At 41.8% G+C, this 23,897-nt stretch overlaps 1 protein-coding gene across 2 annotated transcripts in view; it reads left to right on the top strand.

Annotated features, from left to right (window-relative positions):
- Positions 1-23,897, top strand: part of GABRA5 (gamma-aminobutyric acid type A receptor subunit alpha5) — a 55,825-nt gene that overhangs the window by 7,182 nt on the left and 24,746 nt on the right. For both annotated transcript variants that reach the window (XM_033053090.1, XM_033053091.1), the window contains exons 3-6: positions 2,293-2,414; positions 4,187-4,254; positions 4,366-4,586; positions 20,574-20,656. In XM_033053090.1, the coding sequence (XP_032908981.1) occupies positions 2,293-2,414; positions 4,187-4,254; positions 4,366-4,586; positions 20,574-20,656 (494 nt within the window). The remainder of the gene's footprint in view (positions 1-2,292; positions 2,415-4,186; positions 4,255-4,365; positions 4,587-20,573; positions 20,657-23,897) is intronic.

The following is a 23,897-nucleotide window of genomic DNA, read 5'->3' as shown; positions in this document are numbered from 1 at the left end:
TGCAGTGGAAAATGAAAATGGGTTCCTGCATTGATGCGGTGTAGCAGGCAGACAGCATGATGCATATCTCTTTCTTATGAAAAAGAAAAGAAGATAAAATAGATGAGAAAAGTCAAAAATAGTATTCTAGGTGTACTGGATTTTCATGCTTTATACTAGGATTCTATCAAAGCATTAGTTGTGGTTGCTGCGTTTAAAGAAAGTCTAAGTTCTGCCTCCTGTTTGCATTTGTTAGGCTGCTACTTGTGAATATTCACTTTTAAATGATGAATCTCTTCAATTAGAATTGGCAGAAAAGTGTACAGTTTTTTCTGGAATGGTCCAGCCTGAAAACATATCTAATGTTTCTGTAATCAGTTTGCATCTGCTAGATTGACTCTTTTCCTCGTCTGCCTCAGTTGCTCACTAGAGGTTGTGGTCATACCATAGAAAACAGAATTAATTTAGTCTTTTGACCATGGAGATGAAAAATAGGCAAGATTTGTGGCTATGCCTCCACCTGCAGCGAGGCAGCGAGGGGAGATCCTTGGTGGCCTTGGGCTCAGCAGTGTGGAGATTGCTGAGGGTTGCAGCAGTGCCAACTGCACTTAGGCCATAAGAAATCTCCTCAGCCAGGCCTTTTCATGGGCTTTGGTGTTTCAGGGAATCACACCTGTGCTGCCTCAACCTCACCTTACTCCCGTGTCCTGAGAGGCTTTGCAGTCCTTTTCTTTTTCAGCGGTAGCATACAAACTGTAAAGGGAACGAGTGCAGGACTGGGGGTCCCTGGGTGTGAGGGGATGCATGGCTGAGAGCAGCTTGTTCTGAGCTAGGTCTGGTGCCGCTAAAACTCCCAGATGCATTACAGGGGTGCCAGTGAGGTCTCACTAGTGGAAACCTTCTGCAGGTAAAGCCAGGCTGAGGCCCCTTTGTCTTTCTTTGTATGAATCCCATTCCGTTAGGTGAGGCAAACACATATGCTACAAGCATTCTGCAAGGAAAACTGTTCAGAGAGATACTCTGAGCTTCTCTATTTATTTACTGATTTATTTCCCTGAGGACTGGTAGTAAATAAACACAGATTCTTTTTATTTATTTATTTATTTATTTATCTCTGCATGGCTGTCTCCCATCGAGTTCAGGTTGCTGAGTGTAAGCTGTTCCTGCCTGCTGGCAGGGTGCAGGAGGAGGCAGGGTACAGTTCCTGGTGGGGCTGTGTGCCCCGTCACAGCTGGAGCATTTGCTGGTGATCTCAGCAGAGGCTGAATCATGAATAAGCACCTAGTGTGAGCTGTCTTAAGAGATATTCATTGCTGCAGGTGAAGCATGCTTATGGATAATCTCCCATGTCTATTCTTTAGGTAAGCAAAGGCATTAATAAGCAGGGGATTCTCCTAAGCATCTTTAAATGAAAATCAAACGGATTTAAAAATGCGAGTTGTTAGTTGTGCTGTGAGCAGCTTCCTAGGTCTGAGCCATGGATATAAAGATGAAATAAAAAATAGTTTGGAATAAAAACAAATCTGGCCCAAAAGATATGGAATGAGGCCCACTACACATTGCTGTTATTTGCATACTACAAGGGAGAACTAATTTATGCAAAAGAGAGAGGAGGAGTGAAGAACTATGTTTTCTATACAGCAGTATGTTTTTCAGATACCCCAGTGATACCCCAGTGGGATTTTTGAATGTAGTGGGAGTTTGTTATCCTCAAATAAGGTCACAGTTCATCCTTTGTTCTGGCAGTAAATTACAGAAACTTTGAAAATCAGAACTGGTTGGCATTTAAAGACTGAACAGCACCTTCAGGCATACTTGAAGGTGCATCCCCAGGCAAACCTGTGCTTGTCATGCAGCTCCCCAGCTAGCTGATGTAGTCCCCAAGGAATGGTGAGCTAGCCTGGGGAGAACCAGTAACAGTTTTTGCCAGTCTGTGAGCTGACCTTGCTCATGGCTTGGATGGAGCCATGCCAGCACTGGGGAGGTGGTGGGGCTGATGTGGGAAGGGGCAGCACAGGGGACAAGGGTCTACCTGTGCATTATGGACAAAGATCAAAGGGCTCAGGTGTTCCCTGATCCTGCATCCCAGGGTTTTACCTCCCATGACATGGGTTCTTCTTTGGGTCCTCCTCCAGGGAGACCTGTTTACAAGTTTGTAGTAATGATGAAATAAATGGCTGCAGCTCCCTGTGCTATTCAGGTGCAGCAGGAGAGGACAGAGCCTTGAGGCTCCGTCACAAAGTTCCCTTGAGACTGAAGCCCCTTGAAACCAGCATGGCTTTTGACACGTTTCCTTTTGTTTGCATGAAACAGCTTTTCACAAACGCCAACACCACCAGTAAAGGAGGAGGCCAATGATAACATCACTATATTCACCAGGATCTTGGATGGTCTGCTGGACGGCTACGACAACAGACTGCGCCCAGGACTGGGAGGTAGGATAACGCTCCCCGCCAGACAGGACCATCGCCAAGTGCTGCCCTCTCGAGTGGGCACCTGCTCTTGGCCAGGACAAGGGACCTGTGCTTGATTAAGTAAATTAAGTCCAGAAAGCAGATCTGTCTCATAGCAAATGGGGCACAAGAAAAAGATGACTGAAAGTCGTGTTCTTTCAGTCGCTCAGGTCATCTGAGGTTGGCTTAGGAGAGCATCTGTGATACATTTTTTTCTGTAATTGAATACAGTTTGGGTTTTTCTTTCTGGTACTTCCTAAGGTGAGCAACACGTTATGCTAGCAGGTTGCTGCAAGATTCCCTTACTGGTCAACGTGTATAAAAAAATGTTTGTTGGTAATACATATCTCTTTTGAAAACAGATCCCCAAACCATATTTAGACAAGTACAGCAAATCTGTATTGGTATGTCTTTTTGATAACCTCTACAGCAGCTATTTTAAAACAGTAGCATGTGAATAGTGGTTGCCATCCTAACCTTGTTGAGCCCTCCTTCAGCTCTCTTTCCCCCAGATTTCTCTCATTTTCTACCCATGTGTAAACCATCTGTTATGTTTCTTCCTGGCCCTTTTTTAATCTGGCTACCCCCACCCCTTCCTCTTGTGAGACCAACACATTGCTTTCATCCCTTTCTCTCCTTCTCCTCTCACTTTACACAGAGATGCTTGAAAATAGGGCTCGATGCTTTTTATCTTATATAACGAGCTTCTGAAATTTCTGCCCTTAAATTAAATGAGACCTGGATTTGAAAAGATGCCAGGTCTTAGAGACTTGAGGGTAGAAATAATTTGACCTAACTTTGGACATCTCTGATAGATGTCTGAAATCAGGCAGATCACCCAAGCCAGCACGGGGGGAGTAGGTCCTTCCAAGATACACTTCATCTCATCCCGTGGTAGGTATTGTGTAAGTGCTGGCAACGTGCACTGGCAGCCCAGAAAGCCAGTCGCATCCCGGGATGCATCAAAAGAAGAGTGGCCAGCAAGTTGAGGGAGGAGATTCTTCCCCTCTGCTTTTTTGAGTACTGTGTCCAACTCTGGAATCCCAGCATAAGAAGGACATGAACATGTTGGAGTGATTCCAGAGGAGGCTACCAAGATGATGAGAAGGCTGGAGTACCTCTTCTGTGAAGACACGATGAGAGAATTGGGGTACTTCAGCCTGGTAAAGAGAAAGCTTTGGGGAGACCTTATAGAAGCCTAAAGGTGCTTAGAAGAAAGATGGGGAGGGACCCTTTATCAAGGAGTGCAGTGACAGAATGAGGGGTAATGGTTTTAAACTGGAAGAGGATAGATTTACATTAGGTATTAGGAAGAAATTCTTTACCTTGAGGGTGGTGAGGCACTGGAACATGTTTTCTGGAGAAGTTGTGGATACCTCATCCCTAAAAGTGGTCAAGGCCAGGCTGGATGGGGCTCTGTGCAATGTGATCTGGTCAAGAGTGTTCCTGCCCACAACAGGGGATTGAAACTAGATGATATTTAAAGTCCCTTCCAGCCGCAACCATTCTGTGTTTCTTTGTAAGAGGAAATGCGCCCTTGAAGGGCCAGTTTCTTTCAGAGTGTAAGAACAAAGCCTGGACTCCCAAAGGTCAACAGCTGCATTTGATCTAGGATGAAATGCCTCCTCAAGCATGCTCTTAATTTCAATCTTTTGGGGATTTTTGAGTGATTCAGGAATTAATGGAAAAAAGCATTGCCAGTTGGTGTTTGCATTTTAAAGCAATTACTAATGTGAAGCCTATGCTTATTACAGAGAGAATAACTCAGGTGAAAACAGACATCTATGTTACCAGTTTTGGTCCTGTGTCAGACACAGAAATGGTAAGTTAGCATGTGGCTGCCAACTCGGTTGTATTTACTTTGCTAAAGTCATTTTTGGAACCATCGCTTCTATTCAGATCCTGCAATACCTCGAGTGTTTCTTTGTGCCAGGAATACACCATTGACGTTTTTTTCCGCCAAAGCTGGAAAGATGAAAGGCTGCGATTCAAAGGACCTATGCAACGCCTTCCTCTTAACAACTTGCTCGCCAGCAAGATTTGGACCCCAGACACTTTTTTCCACAATGGCAAGAAGTCTATTGCTCACAACATGACAACCCCAAACAAACTTCTGCGCCTGGAGGATGATGGCACTCTGCTGTATACCATGAGGTAATAGCCAGATTTCTTCTGATACTGATTCCCAGATAACTGCAATTACTTGTGGGGAGCATCACTTTCTCCACTCCTAGAAAGCCAGGGAACCAATCTTTCACATACATTTGTGTGAATATCAAGAAAAAATGGAAAATATAATTGTAGCCTTCAAGTACAGATTAATTTGTAGTTTCTGAATAGTACTGGTGCTTAAATATTTCTTTTGATTAAATGGAGAGCATATTCTCAACAGATTTGATGATTCAGTTCAGCTTTTTATGATGATCTGTTCTCTCTTACTGTTTGTGTTTGCAGTTGTAGTGCAGACTGCAGGAGAACAGTATCCAAGAGCAGAAACTGAGACTTTTTTCTGGGGCAGTACATCTTGAACCCTTGGAGATTTGTTATGGGTTTTTTTTATTAATTTGACTAATAGTGCTAAGAGGCAAATGGTCATAGGGACAAATGACATAAGCTAGCAGCACTGTAAAGCTGCTTTAGCAAGTACAATCCTGCAAATAAAGCTGGGACATTATATTACAGAGAAGCAAAATGGATGTCTCAGATCTTCAGACTTATACTCCTCTTCTGATTTGAGTATCCTGCCAAGAATCATCATTGCATAACATAGATAGAAGATATAACATCAATTGTTTCAGGTGTCCAAAATTCTTTTCAGGACAAATCCCACATCATTAAAGGTAATTAGCCAGTAGTAATTGAGACTGGTGTCTATCTTCAATGGGATTTTCTCCAAGAAAATAATCATATAGGGAACTTGAAAAGGAGATAAAAAGGAGAAACCTACCAAGCAACAAAGGGTTATTCTCAACTTTCCATGAACAAATTCAGAGTGGTGCCTGAGACCCAGCAGAGTGCTCAGGAGCCTGAAGTTGGGCACTGAGATGACTGGGTTTTCAGCTGGAAGCCCCCAGCCATGTGTGGGAAGCCAAGCTCTGCTTGCTGCTCTGTCCTGCTGTGGGATGACACATCCTACACACTGGGAGGGCAAGTCCCAAGCTCACGAGTGGTTAGGACTTGTTGAGGCCAAGAGGATTATGTTTCTGTACACAGGGACCTGGAGCCTCCCAGGTTTTATTTCAGGTGTTTCAGACATGATTGATTTTATTTTGAGCCTCATCTTAAATCCCTTCTTCTGGAAGTAGAAGGAGATAACAGGGTATCCTTACACATGTCCTTACAGCACAACCCCAGTTGTAACTGCGTTAGCACTAAAATGACTTAGATGTGATGGAAGTCATGTTTAAAAGAAGGAAAAACTATCCTAATTTTCTCTTTTACTATATGTGTTGTTCTTCTTACTAGTCCCAAATTAGTGATCACCATAATAATAAACCAAAAAATGTGAGGATGTATGGACACACTTAAAAGTCTAAATAGCTATCAGAGAAACATCACAAAAAAAGTTGGTAATGCTAGCCTTAAAACCAGTCTCACTGCTGCATGGACTATGTAAGTACCACTCCAGAGATTGCAGCAGTTGCAATTCTCAATTATCTGTGTAAATTACTTGTGTAAGTGAAGTCCAGATCAGACTCACATTCAGCCTGGAGCAAAACGTTATGTTGTGGGGGAAATTGCACAATTTCCATGCCAGCACTGTTTTTTGCAGTGTTAAACAAATGCAGTGAAGCCCTGATTCATGCGATGAGGAGCCAAGCCACCACAGCTAGCAGAGTGAGACCTGGGTGAACCAGACCTAGGTGAGCTCATCACTGAATCTGAGCTACTCTGGTGAAAATGGCACAGTATTGCCACAGGTACCCTACTGAGGAAAAGCTCAGCATATGCAGCTGGAGAAAAATATGGATGTGACACAGACTTTCTCATTATCCCACTCAGCTCCTTTTCCCCTGATTTTTTGGGATGAATGATTTTGTAGACTACAGAAAGAAAAGAATGCTCTTATAACCTAAAAAAGCATGCAACGTAACTTTTTTGTTGTTAGAATATTGTCCGTGGAAATAAAATTTCTACTAACCATGGTATATGTGATAAGAAATAGAACGCAAAGCTTTTAAATCAGCTTGCTTTCCACTGTTGCAAGTAATAACTTTAAAGTGTCTATGCCCTTCTGCTTAAACATGAGTCAGGAGCCTGCTTTTGTAACATGCATGGAGCTATGTTCCTTCAGAAGCAGAGCCATTCTGTGCTGCAGGGTGGCTTGAGGATCCCATCCCAACGCATTCGGAGGTGACTGTGACGAGCAGCCAGCCCCTTCAGCTTCCTTGAGTGTCCTAACAAAGGTAACAGCTAGCAGAGTTACCTAGGATGGCTTTCCTTGAGAGGATAGACAGCACTGGGCTTTTTTGAGGGGGAGCTGCTTGTCTCAGTGCTGCTGCGTTGTGAAGGACTGAGTTTCAGCTGAGCCTTGAGCTCCAGTTCCTGTGGCTCCCATCAGGCTTACTCAGTTCTCAGGATCTGGGGATGTGTAGACAACCCTCTGTTAGCTCTGCATTCTCCTCGTTTCCAAGGAGGAATTGCGAGCTTCCCAGACTGTACGTAGGAGTATTCTGTGTGGGGAGGATTGGACCCTCTGTCATTGACAGAGATGCCTGAATTGCTTTTGCTACCTTGCATCTGGCTGCCTGAATGAAGGGGAGGAAAGCAGCCAAGCCAATGCTGACCTTCCATCCTATTTCACTTCCAAATATACTAAATATGATCAGCTGAGCAGACTTCCAGCTTTAGCACTTGTCAGGACATACGTTTCCATGACACACGTGTTTACTTATAAAGGAAGATGTACACCTCCCGTATTGCATTTGCTGCTACGTTGTCTGGGTCAGAAGCTGATGGGAAGTGTGTTGCTAGGGAAATCTGCTAAATGGGCTTCTGTCTATGTGTGGCATTAAAACCCTCCTGTGTGAATATAGGAACACAACATGTCCTTAGACAGATTTCACAAGCAGCAGTGTTCTCTGTGGGGAATGACTTAATAATTCTGGTTATCTTTTACTTGGGAGGACCTGTTAGTTTTATTTCACTAATGTGATTTAGAAATGAAGCACTCCTGAATGGAACGCTGCAAATTCTGTTTCTGCCCCTAGAGGGGAGTATTGTCCATAGCTCCACTTTTAAAGTTTTACTTTTTTTTCTCTTTTTAGCAAGAACACTGGTATAAAAAGCACTAGAAAACATACTCCATATTTCACTGATATATATAGAAGATAGATTTGTGAGTGGAGGTAAAAATTAGATTATGAAATACTACAATTTCCTTTTAAACAATTAAAATATAAATATTGTAAAAAGTATAGAAAAGTATAGAATTTTGAAAAATTGGACAGTGATTTAAGCAACATTTTCAGGCTAAGAAAAGAACCATCATGTTTCAGTGAGCTATGTTCTTTTTTTGCTCAGTGGGAATTGGCTGTAAAGACAGAAGCTTTGACAAACTTTGCTGTAGAATGCCAGAAAAAAATGCTGTGAAGAAGCCAAAAAATTGTATGAAGTAGAGCATGCTCACTAGAACTAAACTTTTGGACTATAAATTAACCTTTCACCAGTAGTTTTTATGCATTTTTAATGGTTTTCTATCAGCTTGTAGATAGTGAAAAATCTTTCTTGTGCCATCACAAGGGCACTCCTTAGAGCCCCATTCTCATTGCCAGCTTGAAAGGACCCTAAATCCCTTTTTTTTCCCACTGGAACTTCCACGAATCTGATATAGTCTGGGATTTTAAATAAGACATAGTCATATATCTGAGGGGCACACAAACAGGGTTTTCCCATGTTATTATGATGACTCAAGGTTGCCAGAGAACCTGGGAGAGTTTACAGTGAAATCTGTCCCAATCATTTGCATATGAAAAATTTACCAGCTGTAGAATGCAGACATTTTTCAGCATGGTGTTAAAAACACTCCATTTTTTTTTAGTACAGCCCTGAAAGACTGTTGTCTTTACTGCTCCAGAAAAATATTTACAGTTCAGCAATGTGTGTCCACTTGATGGCAGCATAACCACGCTGCTTGCCCTGCTGTGGTGCACAGGCACGTTTACCTAGGCTGAAAATATTGATTCTTGCATTAGCACTTAGCCTTAAAATTGTATGTGCAAGTGAACACATGTCCTGGGTGCATGTTAGCACAAATTCTGCTCTTCTATGAAGGACTTGGATTAACAACCTAGCCATTTTATGCTCTAGAGCTATTGATCATAAAACCAGTTGACCAGAAGACACAATGCTGTTTCAAGACTTTTAATAGGAAAGCCAGGGTTTGTTTGTGTGTGTGTGTGTGTGTTTGTTTGTTTGTTTGTTTGTTTGTTTTAAGGGAAAAGTATTCTATTATAAATATATGGTTTCTCAAGCTTGGACTTTGCCAGATGTAGATTTGCTAGTGTGCCCCTGAGCGACAAGTGACCAGCAAATCTATCATTTAAAATGAATCCTCAGTTTCTCATCAGCCAGATGTCTAGATGGGAACGTTTCTGTTCAATATGAATGTGTTTTTTCTTATTTCTTACATATATCTAAGGGATCTGTCAGCGCTTTTTAGGTATTGTATAAATATTGCAAAACTAATTAGAAGCTATGAAGACATACAAATACGCATTTCTTTTCCCTCTGTTAGATTTGCTGCATTATCTTTTGTATTCAAGCTTCAAACTGCCTGAAGCTGTTACAAAAAAAAAAGTAATTTCTTTACATTGGGCTGAGTGTTGCAGAGTGATGAAAAACAGCCGTGGTGGCAAGGACTCTCAGCTGCTTTTTGTCAAGTCAGATTTTGACAGAGTGAGAGAAAATAGGTATGTGAAGGGTAGCAGGACTTTGTTTAAACCAATTCTCCTGGTTCCCATTGCTCTGTTTTGGTTGCACATTGCCCCAGTTCTCAAAAGTTGTCCTTCAAGGAACCAAGATTTGTTGTTTTGAAAAGTCCGTATCTGGAGTTACTCACAGGGAGAGAAAGGCATCAGAGGAGACTGCAGTGTAATACATTCAAAATGGGCCATTGTGACCTGTCCAAATATAGTCCCTATGTAGATTGTGTGACAATGGTCTATTCTGCTGGTAATAAAAGTGAGCAGAGCCCCGCAGAGATCTCCATCACAGAGATGGGAACTCGCACAGCAAGGACAGAATTGATTAAAAGACAAAACCCAAACCAGAACCAGCATCTCCTTGGATGAGGGGGATGGTTTCTTGGACTTTGAGGAACTACAAAAGGTACAGCTTTAGTTCCAGGTCTGTGCTGAGCTCAGAGGCAGACCCAACTTCCCTCTGGGGTTAGCTGGTACAATTTCTGCCAGGTTCCTTTGTGTTCCACCTGCTTTTTAGGCATGAAATAGTAGGGCTGGCATGCATGGATGGGGTGACTGAACAGAACTTGGAAGGAAGCAGTGCTCTGACAGGTGCCCCCCGCAAGCACCCAGGGGAAGCACAGATGCTTTGGTGACTCTGTCTCTGCCAGTCTGCTGAATCTAGGGATTTTGAAAGTACCTGGTAGATGCTGAAGAATTGTTACAGCTCTGCTGCCTTGTTTTATTATTAGGGAGGATAACATTAATGTGGATTCCCTGGTAATTTCACTTAGACTGAAATTAATACCTTCATCTGCCTAATCAGAAATACCATCCTCTGAAATATGTTATATTTGTGATGAAACATCTGACTGCCAATGGGTAATCTAAAATACACTGTGCTGTAATGCACCAGACAAGGTGGATGAGATTCACCTAATTCTGTTCGTCTTTAATGTTGGTGACTGCAGCTGAGCCTCTTGGATCAGATTTGCTCCCAGTGCAGGAGAGAGAATTCCTTATGGAGTTAGAGGTTCTACATTATTTCAGATGTCTGCTTTAATAGTGAAGTTAAAAGAGATGTATTTCTCTCTGCTCACACTTTAGGGGTTCCTTTTTTTTTTTTCACAGTGACAAAGGAATGCAGTCCAACTGTTATCTTTGTTTAGTCACATGTGTCCCTTATTTCCTTTGGTGTTTCCCGCCTCCATACTCATGTAGCCTGGAAATAGGAAGCGTGCCAGCAACCTAAAGCTATGGGATATTCTGGCCAGCAGCTGCTCCTGTAGCTGTTTTGTAGAGGACTCACACAGTTTGCTGTCTGTGCAACATAAAGCCCAAGGTTGTGCAAATGTAGTGCATCCGAACACATATAAATTAGGTGGACAATTGCTTTTGTCTAGGTGGGTGTAGGAGGAGCTTAAGAAACAAATGTCACGGGGAGATTCGGCCCTCCCTTCTGAGGTTGAACTGTAACAAACAGGTGATTATGCTGTAGCAGATGCTAGCACTGGTGGTGGTATAAATAGCAAACAGATGGTAAATTGAGGCCTATTCAATGGCTATTTATGGTGTTAAACAGCTGAGGAGTCATAGGGCTCTTTTTTTGGAGCAGTGAAAACCCACAGTCTGACCCTTTACCTGGCCCTTCATGGCTGTATTGATCAGGAGCATGCAGCATGTCAGAAGCGAGGCACGAAAGACCCAGATAATAGCATCCTACTTGGATGGCTAAACAACTTTCTTCATGTGCCAATAAGGTACACATACATAGGGGTGTGCACGTTGCCCTGTGAAAGAGCTCTCATCCCAATCACTACTTCCCTCTTTTGCAGAGGTGTGGGGAGCATTAATGTTACACAAAAGGCAGGAGATTATGATGAGGAGTGACCTTGGAGGTGGACCTGAGATGGGTAAGAGGAATCTGGGGTTAAATGCAAGTGGTTGAACAGAAACTGTGATGTTTTTGAGCTCTGAGTCTGAACTGTGGAAAAGAAAAAGAAAATATTTTTTTGGAATGTTTTGGAATGCCAGGTCATAATCCTTCCTGCCTACCCCGCCATGTCTGTGGATCCAAGTCTAGATGTGAGAATCCAAATGGGCTGGTACTGCCCATCTGTTGTCTGCTCCTCCTCCTCATCCCTCCTCACACTCTTACTTTCTTAATTCAGATAATTCTTCTCAGTAGAAAATACTTCATGTAGTTCATGCCTGTACATAAAAATATAAAAGGTGTGTGAACTGGGAGGAAGCAAAAGGATGTCTGTGCAGTCTGAGGTAGCCTCCATGTTCCTCCATGGAGGAACACATGCCATACTGATAGGCAGAAATGGAAAAACAAAAGCCCTTTTGGACAGTCAGAAAACCTGCACTGATCAAATTTCTTAGCAGGTGGTATCAGAATTGAAAGATGGCTGCACCATGTCCATCACTGTCTTTAACTTTCATCCTTCTCAAGCTGCATTGAGGTTGGATATTAGGAAGAAGTTTTTCACTGAAGGAATAATAAAGTAATTGAATGCTTAGCCTGGGCAGGTGGTAGAGTCACCATCCCTGGATGTATTTAAGAAAAGACAGGATGTGGCACTTGGTGCCATGGCCTAGATGAGGTGTTAGGTCGTTGGTTAGACTAAATGATCTTGGAGGTCTCTTCCAACTTAGTTATTCTGTGTGATTCTGTGATATAGTGTGCTTTCTATGCTCCCTTCTTTCTCCTGTACTTGGGTTTTCTTCCACTGAAAGCAAAGATTGGATGTGCAGTTGACTGGCACCAGGTATTGCTGTTGCTGGCTGATTCTGCCAGTAGCTGGTTCTGGCCCCTCTTGAGAGCCAAAAAGAAGCTCATAGTTCGGTGTTACTCAGCGCTTCAAGAACAACTGTACTTACTGCAGTTAGCTCCTTGTAGAACATGCTATCAAAAAGCCACAAAGATAAGGAGATTATAGTCAAAATGTAGCATGGGCAGACTTGGGAAATGTGTGGCCTGGCAAAATGAAGTGTGGGCTGGTTGAGATGTTGTTTCCCATTTCACCTGCATCAACAACTGCATCAGCTTCTCAGCGTTGCTAGAGCTAGTTAGATTTTTGGGGTTTAATTCAAGAATTCACTAAAAAAAGGAGCTGCTACATAGGAGAAGTTTGGAAGCCTTCTTCATGGGGTGCCAAAAGAGAATTCATCGTGGATAAGGGACCATAAAGAAAAGAAAGCTTGGAGAGGTTTTTCAGTGAAACTATCCAGTAGATGTGTGTGGTAATCTACAGATCATTCAGAGCTGCATAGCCATTTTGATCTGAAGTATTTTTAGGAAAGTAAAGTTTTTAGGAAGAGAACCTGAAGAAAGAATGGTCTGTCAAAAAGGTTGGAGTTTTTACTGCAACAGTTGATCTGATAAAAACCAGAGTTTTTCCCAGCAAGTTCTACCTTCCTTATGGACTTCATTAGATTACTTGCAAGGTTGGATAAGCATAAACTCACTGCTTTACGCATTGGTTTTATGCAGTTAAAAGAAGTACTGGAGAATGAAATGTACTACCTCTACTATGAATGTCTGTTACCTCCCACATCCATACCATATAATTTGTGTGTCCTATTGGTTATTTCATTGCCTTTTTCTGTTTTTCCTGTGTCTAGAGGCTGAATAACTTCCCTGCTCCTGTCTAAGAGTATGTTCTGGGCATGTTAAAGTACTCCACGTACGGGAGGTCATTCTTATAGTGGTACAGCTTTTGAGTTCAATTCTGCCACCTCAGATCATGTCACAATAACTTAGTCTTCAGCACAGTTAATCTAGGCAATTAAAGTCTTTTTTCATACTTCAGCAGAAGCTATGCTGATGATTTTGTTTACTTAAAATGAGAGTTTTGCTGTCAAGTACACCATGCATCTGAATTATGTATTCTCAGCTCCCAAAAGCATCAATGACTGGAGCTCTTAGTCTTCCATAGTCCCTTCCCTATAGCATTTTAAAGGACATTTCGTTGTCCCATAATGATAGCACATCTCAGAATCATAGGAAAGTTGGGACATGGTAGTATTCTTGGCAGAGTGGTTATGACAGTAAAATGAGCTAAGACAAATTTCTGCAGACCACCTCACTCTAGTCTTAGCTTTGCTTTTTCTGTTTTGTTCACTTTATTTGGTGTATTCCAAAGAAATCAGTGTTTATAAGTAGGAAGCAGTGGTGAGCTGCCTCCACATCCCACATGGACGCACAGATCAAGGTCCTGAATCTGTATTTTGGCCATTTTTTCCAATGAAGTGATGGAAATTCATGAGCAAAGAAGTGTTTGGGTTACTAAGAATAATCACTTCTCTCCCCCTGAGCTGTAGGCAATCACCCAGCCAAGGGCAGGTTTCAGGGTGACTCTTACAGCCATTGTGTTCCATGGGTGAACATCTGTCCACAGGCTAACACTTTTGTGTGGTGTTCTGTAACCCACTGCCACCAACAGAGTTTGTTAGGGCTGTACAACAAATGCTTCAGAACCAAGAAAGGTCTTCATATGTATTTGTGTATGTATAAATGTATGCTTGTATGTGCATATATATTTGTATGCATATGTGCAATATATATGCTTATACTGGCACATGTTACATTTACTTCAGGAGCACAGGGACACATCTGTTCCCTGGACTATACACTTACTGTGCTGGGGCTTGAAACAAGTCTTGCTTTAAAACCTTCTGAAAGAAATAGAAGTTTGGTTATTGAAGTGTTCCCAAGACGTCACAGTGGAAGAACAGCTGAATGGTTGTGTCATCATCAGTCAAGGTCAAATGAGTAATTTTACAAACCTAACCATGTGTTCACAGTTTGAAAAAAACAGTCCAAACCATTAACTCTATTATTCTCCTGGCCCCATGTGTTTCAAAGAGCATAGTGGAGATACCACAAGGGCTCAAATCATTCTGCTGAGGTCCTGCTGGAGCAGGTGCCCTGGGAAGCTTCTCCTGGAGTTGGCTCCTGAAAAGGGTCTGACCCAGCCCTGAAGTTTCCCTTCCCAGGGAGCCAACAAGCCCACTGGAGTTGACTATAGCCTGGCTAAAGGCTGTATCCGCTTAACTTTTTTTTTTTTGCATGTTGGGGAGATAGGTTGTGGTAGGTTTGAGGTGAGTTTCAAGCAAATATTTTACCTTTTATTAGAGAAAATGTCTGGTCTCATGCTGGGAACAGCACTTGGACTCACCTGAGCCTCATACTGGTTGCCAGCACAGGTGGGGTCAAAGCACAGAATTTAAATGCTCCCTTTAAACAGGCGTAAGGGTACTGCACAGAATTAAATAACTAAGAAGATGGAGCTGGTTTGGGGATTAGTGCAGATAGGCAGAAAATCTTCGTATCTCTCTGGCCATAGTTTTAGTGCCAACAAAAGTTTTCCTGTGTCCCCTGCATCTGTAACTATTATTATTCAACATTTATCTTGAATTAAGTTTTCCCAAAGGCCACTGGTTACTCTGCCTTTCTGCTTCCCTGTCATTCTAGAGCTCACTGTTTTAATTTGTTTTTATATTAAAGTTAGTAGCTGATAAGCAAAAGCAAGTTTTGCAGCTGGCTGTGGCTCCCTGGGCAGGTGACTGCCCTCATCTCCTGCCTGGCAGCTGCAGATAATGTGTTGGAAAATGTTTCCTGCACTTACAGGGTAGGAGAAGGATGCTCAGTGCCCCCTCTCTTTACCCACAAGTAGGAACAGATGCTTCTTGCACTGAGGAGATCATGGGAACAGCTGGGGGTTCCCTGCAGTGACCTAAAACAGGATCTTGCAGGACAGGGTGCTTCCTGTCTCAGGGAGTGCTGCTGAGGGTTTCTCAGCTCACCTTGAAGCCGACTTACTCCAAATGTCTGCCTCTCTAATATCTGAATTTATTTCCTTGCTGCATCCTTGATTTTAACACCTCCTTATTTCCCTTCTTGCTAAAAAGCAGCAATCTCTTGAAAGCATTGCCGTGCTTAATTCCCCAGTGGAAATGGTTGAAGGTGACTTTTCTGAAGTGAACAAGTCTTGCTACTTGAATTGTGCTTTTCTTAGATATTCATTTATGTGTCTTGAAACAGAATGTCAGTAATTACTTTATGTTCTTAAAGTAAAAGCTATACATAATGAAACTTTGATAAAACTTTCATATGCAGTTATAGGTGATTAAATAATTTCTAGACCTAACTTTTTTTTTTTTTTCAGCTAATTAAGGTACACAATAGCATTTTGTTGGTTGATTAACACTTGGATAGCAATGGGGTGTTGGGAGCATTATGAAAACAAAATTTTTTCATTAATAAATCAGCAACTACAATCAGAATTTGCTACATTTTTGGGGAGAATAGTGGCCCCATTCAAGTCAGGGATTATTTTACCATTACTTTCGAACTTTAACAGCTGCTTATAATCTTGTCATAGACCCTGTTTGAGTGAAAGTAATCCCATAGGGTTTTTATTAATACAGAATGATGGTGGAGGAGGGAAGCTTCTAAATGCTTCTGTTGGAAAGAATTGCCTTTTGAGCAATGTGTGTCCTATTTCAGAAAAATCCTGGTTTGGTGACAGTCTCTAGCTCAGAGAACTGCTGCACTGGGCACAGAAAGATCATGTTGGAGTCACCAAATAAAAAGGATTAGGCAAAGACTGTTTGGTATGCATGCCCAGGCCTTCTTTCTCTCCCTTAAATAAATGCAAACTGGGAGTAATTTTGCTGTAATCACAGAATGTGCTGTATTGAAACAGACCCACAAGGAGCATCCAGGGCAATTACTCCTGCATGTGACCATTCCCAAGAATCACACACATGTCCAAATGCTTCTTGAACTCTGTCAGGCTGGTGCTGTGACCATTTCCCTGGGGAGCCTGTCCCAGTGCCCAGCCACCCTCTAGGTGAAGAACCTTTTTCTAATACCCAACCTGAATCTCCTCTGACAGCACTTCAGGCCATTCCCTTGGGTCCTGTGTCACTGCTCATTACAGAGAAGAGATCAGTGCCTGTCCCTCCTCTTTCCCTGAAAAGGAAGTTGTAGGCTCCACTTCTCATGCAGCTCCCCCTCAAGGCCCTTCACCATCTCCATAGCCCTCCTTTGGATGCTCTCTAATAGTTTTATATTTTCCTTATATTGCATCACCCAAAACTGCACACAGTATTCGAGGTGAGGCTGTCCCAGTGCAGATCAGAGCAGGACAATCCCCTCCCTTGCCCAGCCGGCCATGCTGTGCCTGATGTCCCCAGGGCAGGGTTGGCCCTCCTGGCTGCCAGGGCACACTGGTGACTCATGTTCATCTTGATCAGGACCCCCATGTCCCTTTCCATGGTGCTGCTTTCCAGCATCTCATTCCCCAGTCTGTCCACACATTCTGCCCCATGCCAGGTGCAGAATCCTGCACTTTGCCTCGTTGAACTTCATACTGCTGGTGATTGCCCAGCCCCCTGATTCCTTGAAGTCTCTCTGCAGGGCCTCCCTGCCTCCAAGGGAGGCAACAGCTCCTTCCAGTTTTGTATCATCTGTGAACTTGGTTAGTATTCCTTCCAGTCCTGCATCCAAGTCATTTACAAAGATGTTGAAGAGCACAGGACCTAAGATAGAGCCCTGTGGAGCCCCTCTAGTGACAGGTCATCAGTCTCATGTCATCCTGTTCACTGCAACCCTTTGTGTCCAACCCCTGAGCCAGTTGCTCACCCCTCACATGATGTATTTATCCAGCTGTGTGCTGGATATTTTGTCCAGAAGGATGCTGTGAGACACAGTAGCAAAAGCTTTATGGAAATCCAAAAAGATGGCATCAGCTGGCTTCCCTTGATCCACTAGATGGGTTACCTTGCCATTAAAGAAAATCAGATTTGATAGGCATGAAGCCATGCTGGCTGTGGCCAAGAACTGCATAATAATCAGCTATGTAAACTAGAATATACAATGGCTCTCTAAACTTTATCACAATGTTAAAAAACAAAGTGGGCAAATATCACTGCAGGTGATATTTGAAGGAGTAGACCCAGATATCAATTTTTTGAGACTCCAGGGGCTATGATCTGAATATATAGTTTGTACTCTGCATCTCAGAGCAAATCTGTATGCAGCAACCCATGCTTCCAGCCCCCAGAGTGTAGATGTCTGCTGTGCTGCTTTTATTTCTGTATGCAGTAGAAAATCCAGTCTCTTTGAACCAGGAGTCAGTTGAGTGACTTTGTTTTTCAGGTCCTCACCCAGTTATGAAAACCAGTTCCTGTTCGGCACAGAGCACCTGCAGAAATTCAGGGTGGTGACATTTGTGCTGTGAATCAGAACCTACAGTCAGGTTTTCCTTAAAAGTTTTCTGTCAAGTTTTTTGTCACATTGGCCATTAAAAGACACTTCAAAAGCCTCGGGTAATGCACACTTTTTCAAAAGGCTCAACTACATCCTTCTTTAATAGCATGTAACAAACAGGTAGAGCTCATTACTTTGTTAAAGATGGCCAGACTAGGAGTGGTCCTGGGATAGGGGCATGGGAAAAGGAAAGAAGCACGCAGATGTCATTAATAGAGAGCAAAAGGAACTTTTTTTAATCCAAAGAATTCATGTCAATGAAAGGAAAGGCTGTCCCAAGCACATGAACAGCTCCTAAAATTGGTTCTCCCTACCTCCAAGCTAGACCCAGAAGACTGCAGCGCCCTTTTGAGGGATTTTCTGCCTTTTCTTGGATGAGGAATTCAGGGGGGACAGAGGAGTAGCCCTGGCACCACAAGAGTCTTTGTGGCTTCTGAGTCAGGTAGTGGCAGCCAGATGCCCTCCAGCTTTATCTGCTACCCTTTTATTTAGGACAGGCAAAAATAATTTCTGGAGGAACTTAATTAAATTCCACTAGGTCACAGTCTCAGTGCAACTCATCTTCACTTCTCTTCCACATTTATAGTTGATGAATGTCTACAGCCTTCCTCATTACACACAAGGATTATTTCCAGAGATGCAGGCAGCAGGATACAATTCATAGGACAGCAAGATGAAACAGAAGGTCTTATGCATAATTCTGTTCTGAATATTCCTTCATTTCCTGATTCTACACCTATTGTCTTTGTAAGATGGATATAGGCATCCCCTTCTTCGATGTTTGCAGATGACAAGTGTGTATATTAAAATGTTGTCAAGCTGCAGCTCTGAAGTGACATGCCTAAACTGTTGGTAACAAAGAGACAGGAAATGGACTGCAGCAAAACATACCAGCTTTCTTATGGGCTCTTGGAGCAAGGCTTCTGAATTTATCAAGAAGGTTAAATTTGCAGTGCTTAACATGCAAAGTAAAATGATGCCTTGGAGGGATAGCAGCCTTGCTTTAAAATCCTCATTAGAGTTACTTTTGTGAGAAGTATGTAAGTTCTGGGCAGGATACTACTAGAACTAGCTTATTAAATTCATCCACACACCACTCTTGATAACTTTGGCTTTGCTGGCTTTGGTTCCAAGGGCAGTTTCCACTGCAGACAACTACATATCTGAGTTATCTTAAAATGTCTTTTACAAAAATAAAGCTCAAGAACAGTTTTGCTTAAGTGCAGGTATCTCAGGCCTCAGTAATTTCTTTTCTTTATAGCATCTTCCTGTCTGTTTTTACTAAATAGTAAATTATCTCTGTTCTGAACTGGATCTTTTTTCTTTGGATTTCTATGGCATATTATCTTTACATTTTCTATTCCTGTGTGCATTTTCCCTTTTTCTCTTCCTGTTTCCCAGCTCATCCTCAGCATATGATCTCCAGCCAATATACTGTTGCATTTTCTGTGCTTATTTTGCCATTTCCAGCCATTGGTACAGCTCCAAAATTTCTGTGTGGAGTGGAGCTGTTTCCCCCAGTTTATTGTCTGTGTAGCTGTAGTGGCCTGGCAAGGCATCACTGTGTTGTACTGAACTGGACTGGCTGAGCACAGAGAGCACAGAGCCATCTGTACACAGATTATTAGCTTTTACAATCCCATTGGATAGAAGTTCTTATGGCACTCTGGGGTGCTGATAGGAAGTGGTGACTAAATTTATAGCCAGTATATATGGCTCCATGTTGCTGTAGCGAAAAGAAGGTGTACTTTTGCATGCTGGTAGTAGGGTGTTGTGGATTTCTTTGGAGATTTTCACTCCCCAAGCAATAGTTTGGTTAGGAACCAAGCTGCCCTCCAGTAGACCCCTATGTCACCCCAGCACCAGGCAGTCTGCAAAGCCTTGGATGTCTCTGGGCTGTTGCCTCTGAGGTGGAATAACAGCATAGAATGAGAAAGCCATAAAGATATTCATAATGTAAAATGAGATTTTCATCCTCACTATCCTGAGCAAACTATCTGTATTATGCAAATATCAAAATGGCATAAACAAAACAGATTCTCCTTGTGCTAGAAGCAAGTTTTGGCTCTCTTGAGATATTTGATATATTTGCTACATTTGATGTCAATATAACTGATATTGCACTGCTCAGAAATTTACCTCAGACCATTCTTGGTCTTCAGCTTGATCTGTCAACCATGCAAAACATCCATGAGAAACATCTATATTTGCCTAAGGGTTTTTTTCCCTACCTCTGTGTCCAGTCTAGAGGAAATATTTCCACATAGTGGCTGGGGAGTCCAGGATAGAATTGCTTCCCTAAGCAGTACTGGGGAAGATGACCCTGTTGTTTTTGCCTGACAAGATGCCCAGGTAATTCACAGTGCGTTGAACTGAAATGGACTCCAATACCATGTGATTTCCACAGAAATTAACTATAGTGCTATATAAAGTGATGGATATATGTCCTTGAGTACATATAACATTATATGTAGCTATAATTAGTTATATTGTATAATTTCATCTATAAATATTTATTTTATGGATTTAAATAGTTACATCTACGTATAACATCAATGATTCTTTACGTCTGTAACAGTGCTAATTGACCCAGGAGTCAAATTTCTAGTCCAGTTGCAGTATGTACAGAGAGCAGGTAAGTATAAGGTATATGGGAGAAACTCCATCACAGGAGTTTCTTCACACACTAATAAGAAAGAATGATCTTACTGGGAGAGCTTACATAAATAGAATCATTTCTCATGTCACTAGATAATGCCTCGGGCATGCACACAGAGTGGTCCACCTGGCTTATCTCACATTCAGTTTAACAGGGGGTTGCTGTGATTTCAGCAGGAGCAAGGAGCCTTCAGGAAAAGCATGCTTGTGTCAGCATTCATGTAGTGCAGTGAAGGGCCTAAAGGAAAAGCACAGGGAAAAAAAAAAATGATGTGTTTTCTTTTTACTCTCCCACAGATTGACCATCTCTGCTGAATGTCCCATGCAGCTTGAAGATTTCCCCATGGATGCACATGCTTGCCCATTAAAATTTGGAAGCTGTAAGTTCTCTTCTGGAATATGAACTAGAAAAATACTGTTTTCTGGCATCTCATATTCAGACAAGTCTTGTACAGATCTTTCACCCTTCCCCCCAGCCCTCCCCTTTTAACATGGCTCTTTAGCATCCCCATTCTGCCTCCCTTGCTGCTACCCTGCTGCTTCTTCTCCATCACTATGCTTTATCTGGGCTTGCTGCTTTTCAACTCATGCCTGCATACTCCATGATAAATGGTGAATTGATGGGTGTTATGTCTTATATATCCACATCAAGTGTAACAGCCACTGTTAGAAGGAATTCTAGATGCAGACATAAACTTGGGGTAAAACAGAGCTTTCAGTGGACTGATCAGATAGATGTGAAATTATTATGGTATTTACATGAATCAGACTGCAGTGCAATATCTGCATCACATATATTAAAAGAGATCTAGAATATTAAAAGAGGAAATATCTTTCCATTTGGCTTTAATAAATCCAGTCCTGTATCCTGTTACATGATGTTTAATACACATGTATTTGTATATATGCACACATTATTCTAAACTGTATGCTGAACGGTGATTTTTCCTCAATTCCAAGCCTCTAATCCACCACACTGCTGCCTTGCCAGAAGCTTACTTTAAAAATAACCCCAGGGAATCAGATGGTTATATTTAAAAACAAAGCTCTTAATTAAAGTACAAATGAGGCTACTGTAGAAGACTTTTTTTTTTTTGGTAATCAAATCAGAGCTTCCAGGTGCAATCATTGTCTCTGAAGACTTTTGATAATTACCAGGCAAGGCATTTTGTTAGCCCCTGAAGCCACCTAACTTCAGCATTTTGCAATGTTTTTCAGCCATATCAATTTAGAGTCACTAATCCTAGCAAGATTAAGCTTTGCCTTTATCGTCTGTATCTGCCCTGATTTAATACTAACTATACATTGTCTTCTAGTGATCATAGTAAGAAGTAAAAACACTGTTAGCAGTAACTATATCACATTACCAAACTTAAGATGAACTGATTTCCTTTCACTCTTCCAATCCAGATAGATTCTTTTTTATCCAAATAGCCACCAGTATTTTACAAGGTCACTGAAAGTTCAAGTGTGTTCATTGACTTCAGCAGCATTAATTTACAGCAAAGCCAATATAAATCTGAAGGTCCAGACACCTTTACATTCCACTTAAAAAAACATATATGCAAATCACCCATTTAATTCTGAACTTGAAAATGGGAAAACATCTCACAGGAAACTGTAATTGTTTATACTGATGGTTAAACAAAAGCCACTGGAAAGAATAAGACAAAAAGAAGTTTTTCTTCCTGGTATTACATATTGTTTAGTCTATCAATAGATGAAGTTACATCTATAGATTTCGAGTCTAGACTAGAGAACTGATATGTTGTATACTTTTATAAAATATTGCAAAATATGCAATATTAAAGCATACATATTTAAACAAAGAACCTGATGCAACAGAGAGATCCAAAGCTCAAACTTAAATTGACATTTCCATTTGTTAGTAGATTAGGTGCACTAAGGTAACTCTCCACATAGTAAGACCAAAAAAAAAGTATTCAAATCAAACATATCAGTGCATGAGATAACATTACAAGATAAGCTACAAATGCTTAGAAGGAGTGCCCAGTAATCTGTCTGAATGTAATTATATGTCCTGCTAGTGCCAAATGTGTTACATGTTAATCACCTCTTAGCCCACAGGTAATTTTAATCTGTGTCAAAATTAGCACTAAGGATTTCTATTTTAGGCCTGTGAGGGGTGAATAGAATTTTAGTTCATGCTCCTTGCCATGCTCAGAATAAAATCCTAGAATATAAGGTATTACAAGTCACATTGTGTAGACATGGAACCATTTGGTCTGTGCTAGCCACCAGCCTCTGCAAAAAGTAAATATATAGAGACAGGCTATAGACAGTCTTTCAGCCTTGGGAATATCTGTATTACTGATCTGACAGCTCCCTAGTAATTTATTGGAATTTAATATGCTTATTTTTGTACAAGTAGCAGCCAGAAAGTCACAGTTTATTGAACTAGTCCAGGTGTATTTAGGAGAGGACAATATTTATTCCCTATTTACAGCAGTATGGGTTTGCACTGAGTCACCTCCAGGCTTGCAGCAAGACAGGGGAATATGATACATAAGCACATACCCTTTCTGCTTTAGCTTTCCTCACTGTCTTTCCCTGAAGACTTTCTTTTTTAATGGTCTTCTTTCCAAAAAGGTTTTTGAAAAGCCTCAAGGAATAGCATCAAAGTAAATGTTAAACACATTATCAGTGGAGCTGGGAGGGTGGAGAAGAAGCTGGTGCTAACCAGTCTGAGGATGAAGAGGGCAGGGCAGTAAATGAAAGAGCTGGCACGCAGCGGATCAGCAGCAGAAAGGATGCTAAGAAGTGATCAGTGTTGCAGCAGAGGCAGGAGCAGGTTATTAATTTTCTGGCTGCATGAGCATTCACTGTTTGCTATAATTCAGCAGGCAAAAGTCAAAAAGAGCCTGATGTTTCCTTCATTATGAAAAAATAGAGGTAAATGTTGAATTCTTATATCCTATTTGATTCCTTGCTACATTAGAATTGTGGGAGATTTTATGGGCCTAGGAAACATGATATGTAGCAACAGAATATTTTGTAGAAATAATTAAAAGCCCAGTCAAATACACAAAATGTGATATAAAGTTACCTGTGAATTTGTAAACACTCTATGGCATGTCATGAAAAGGACAGAAGTTCAGGGACAGCTTCTAATGAAATGAACGGTGCAGCTTTTAGTTGTCCTTTTCTTAAGTACAGCTCCCCACTGCTCCAAGATGGCAAGATCAGGTGGCTCTGCTCCAAGGGTACATGATGCAGATCCTTTTCCTGAGGGATTGCATCCCTGCTAGCGGTCAGGACACGTGTAGAAATTATCCTGCAGAAGTCTCATTTAGAGGAAACTGGGGATGAGGCATGAGCACAGGCTTGGGGGTCTCTGCAGCAGGCTCTGCTCCCTTTGAATCCAGTGCTTGATGGGGATTGCTGTGACAGTCTGTTCATTACCTCGTGGTAACATGGGAAGGGTGCTGCTTTCTTCCATGGCCAAATTTAAAATAACTTTACATTGCAATTCTAGTGCTGACCTGTACCCCAAATGACTTTGCTGGTCAAACAGGATGTAATGAAAATTCCTGATGCCAGAAGCAGTTTCACTAGGAGCACCTTAACCCAAGAAATTTGATCTTAACCCCAGGCTATTTC

This window comes from Catharus ustulatus, chromosome 2 (assembly GCF_009819885.2).
Source record: "Catharus ustulatus isolate bCatUst1 chromosome 2, bCatUst1.pri.v2, whole genome shotgun sequence".
Classification (NCBI taxonomy): Eukaryota; Metazoa; Chordata; class Aves; order Passeriformes; family Turdidae; genus Catharus; species Catharus ustulatus.
Note: the sequence above shows the minus strand (reverse complement) of the source record. Positions and strands in the feature narration are given on the sequence as shown.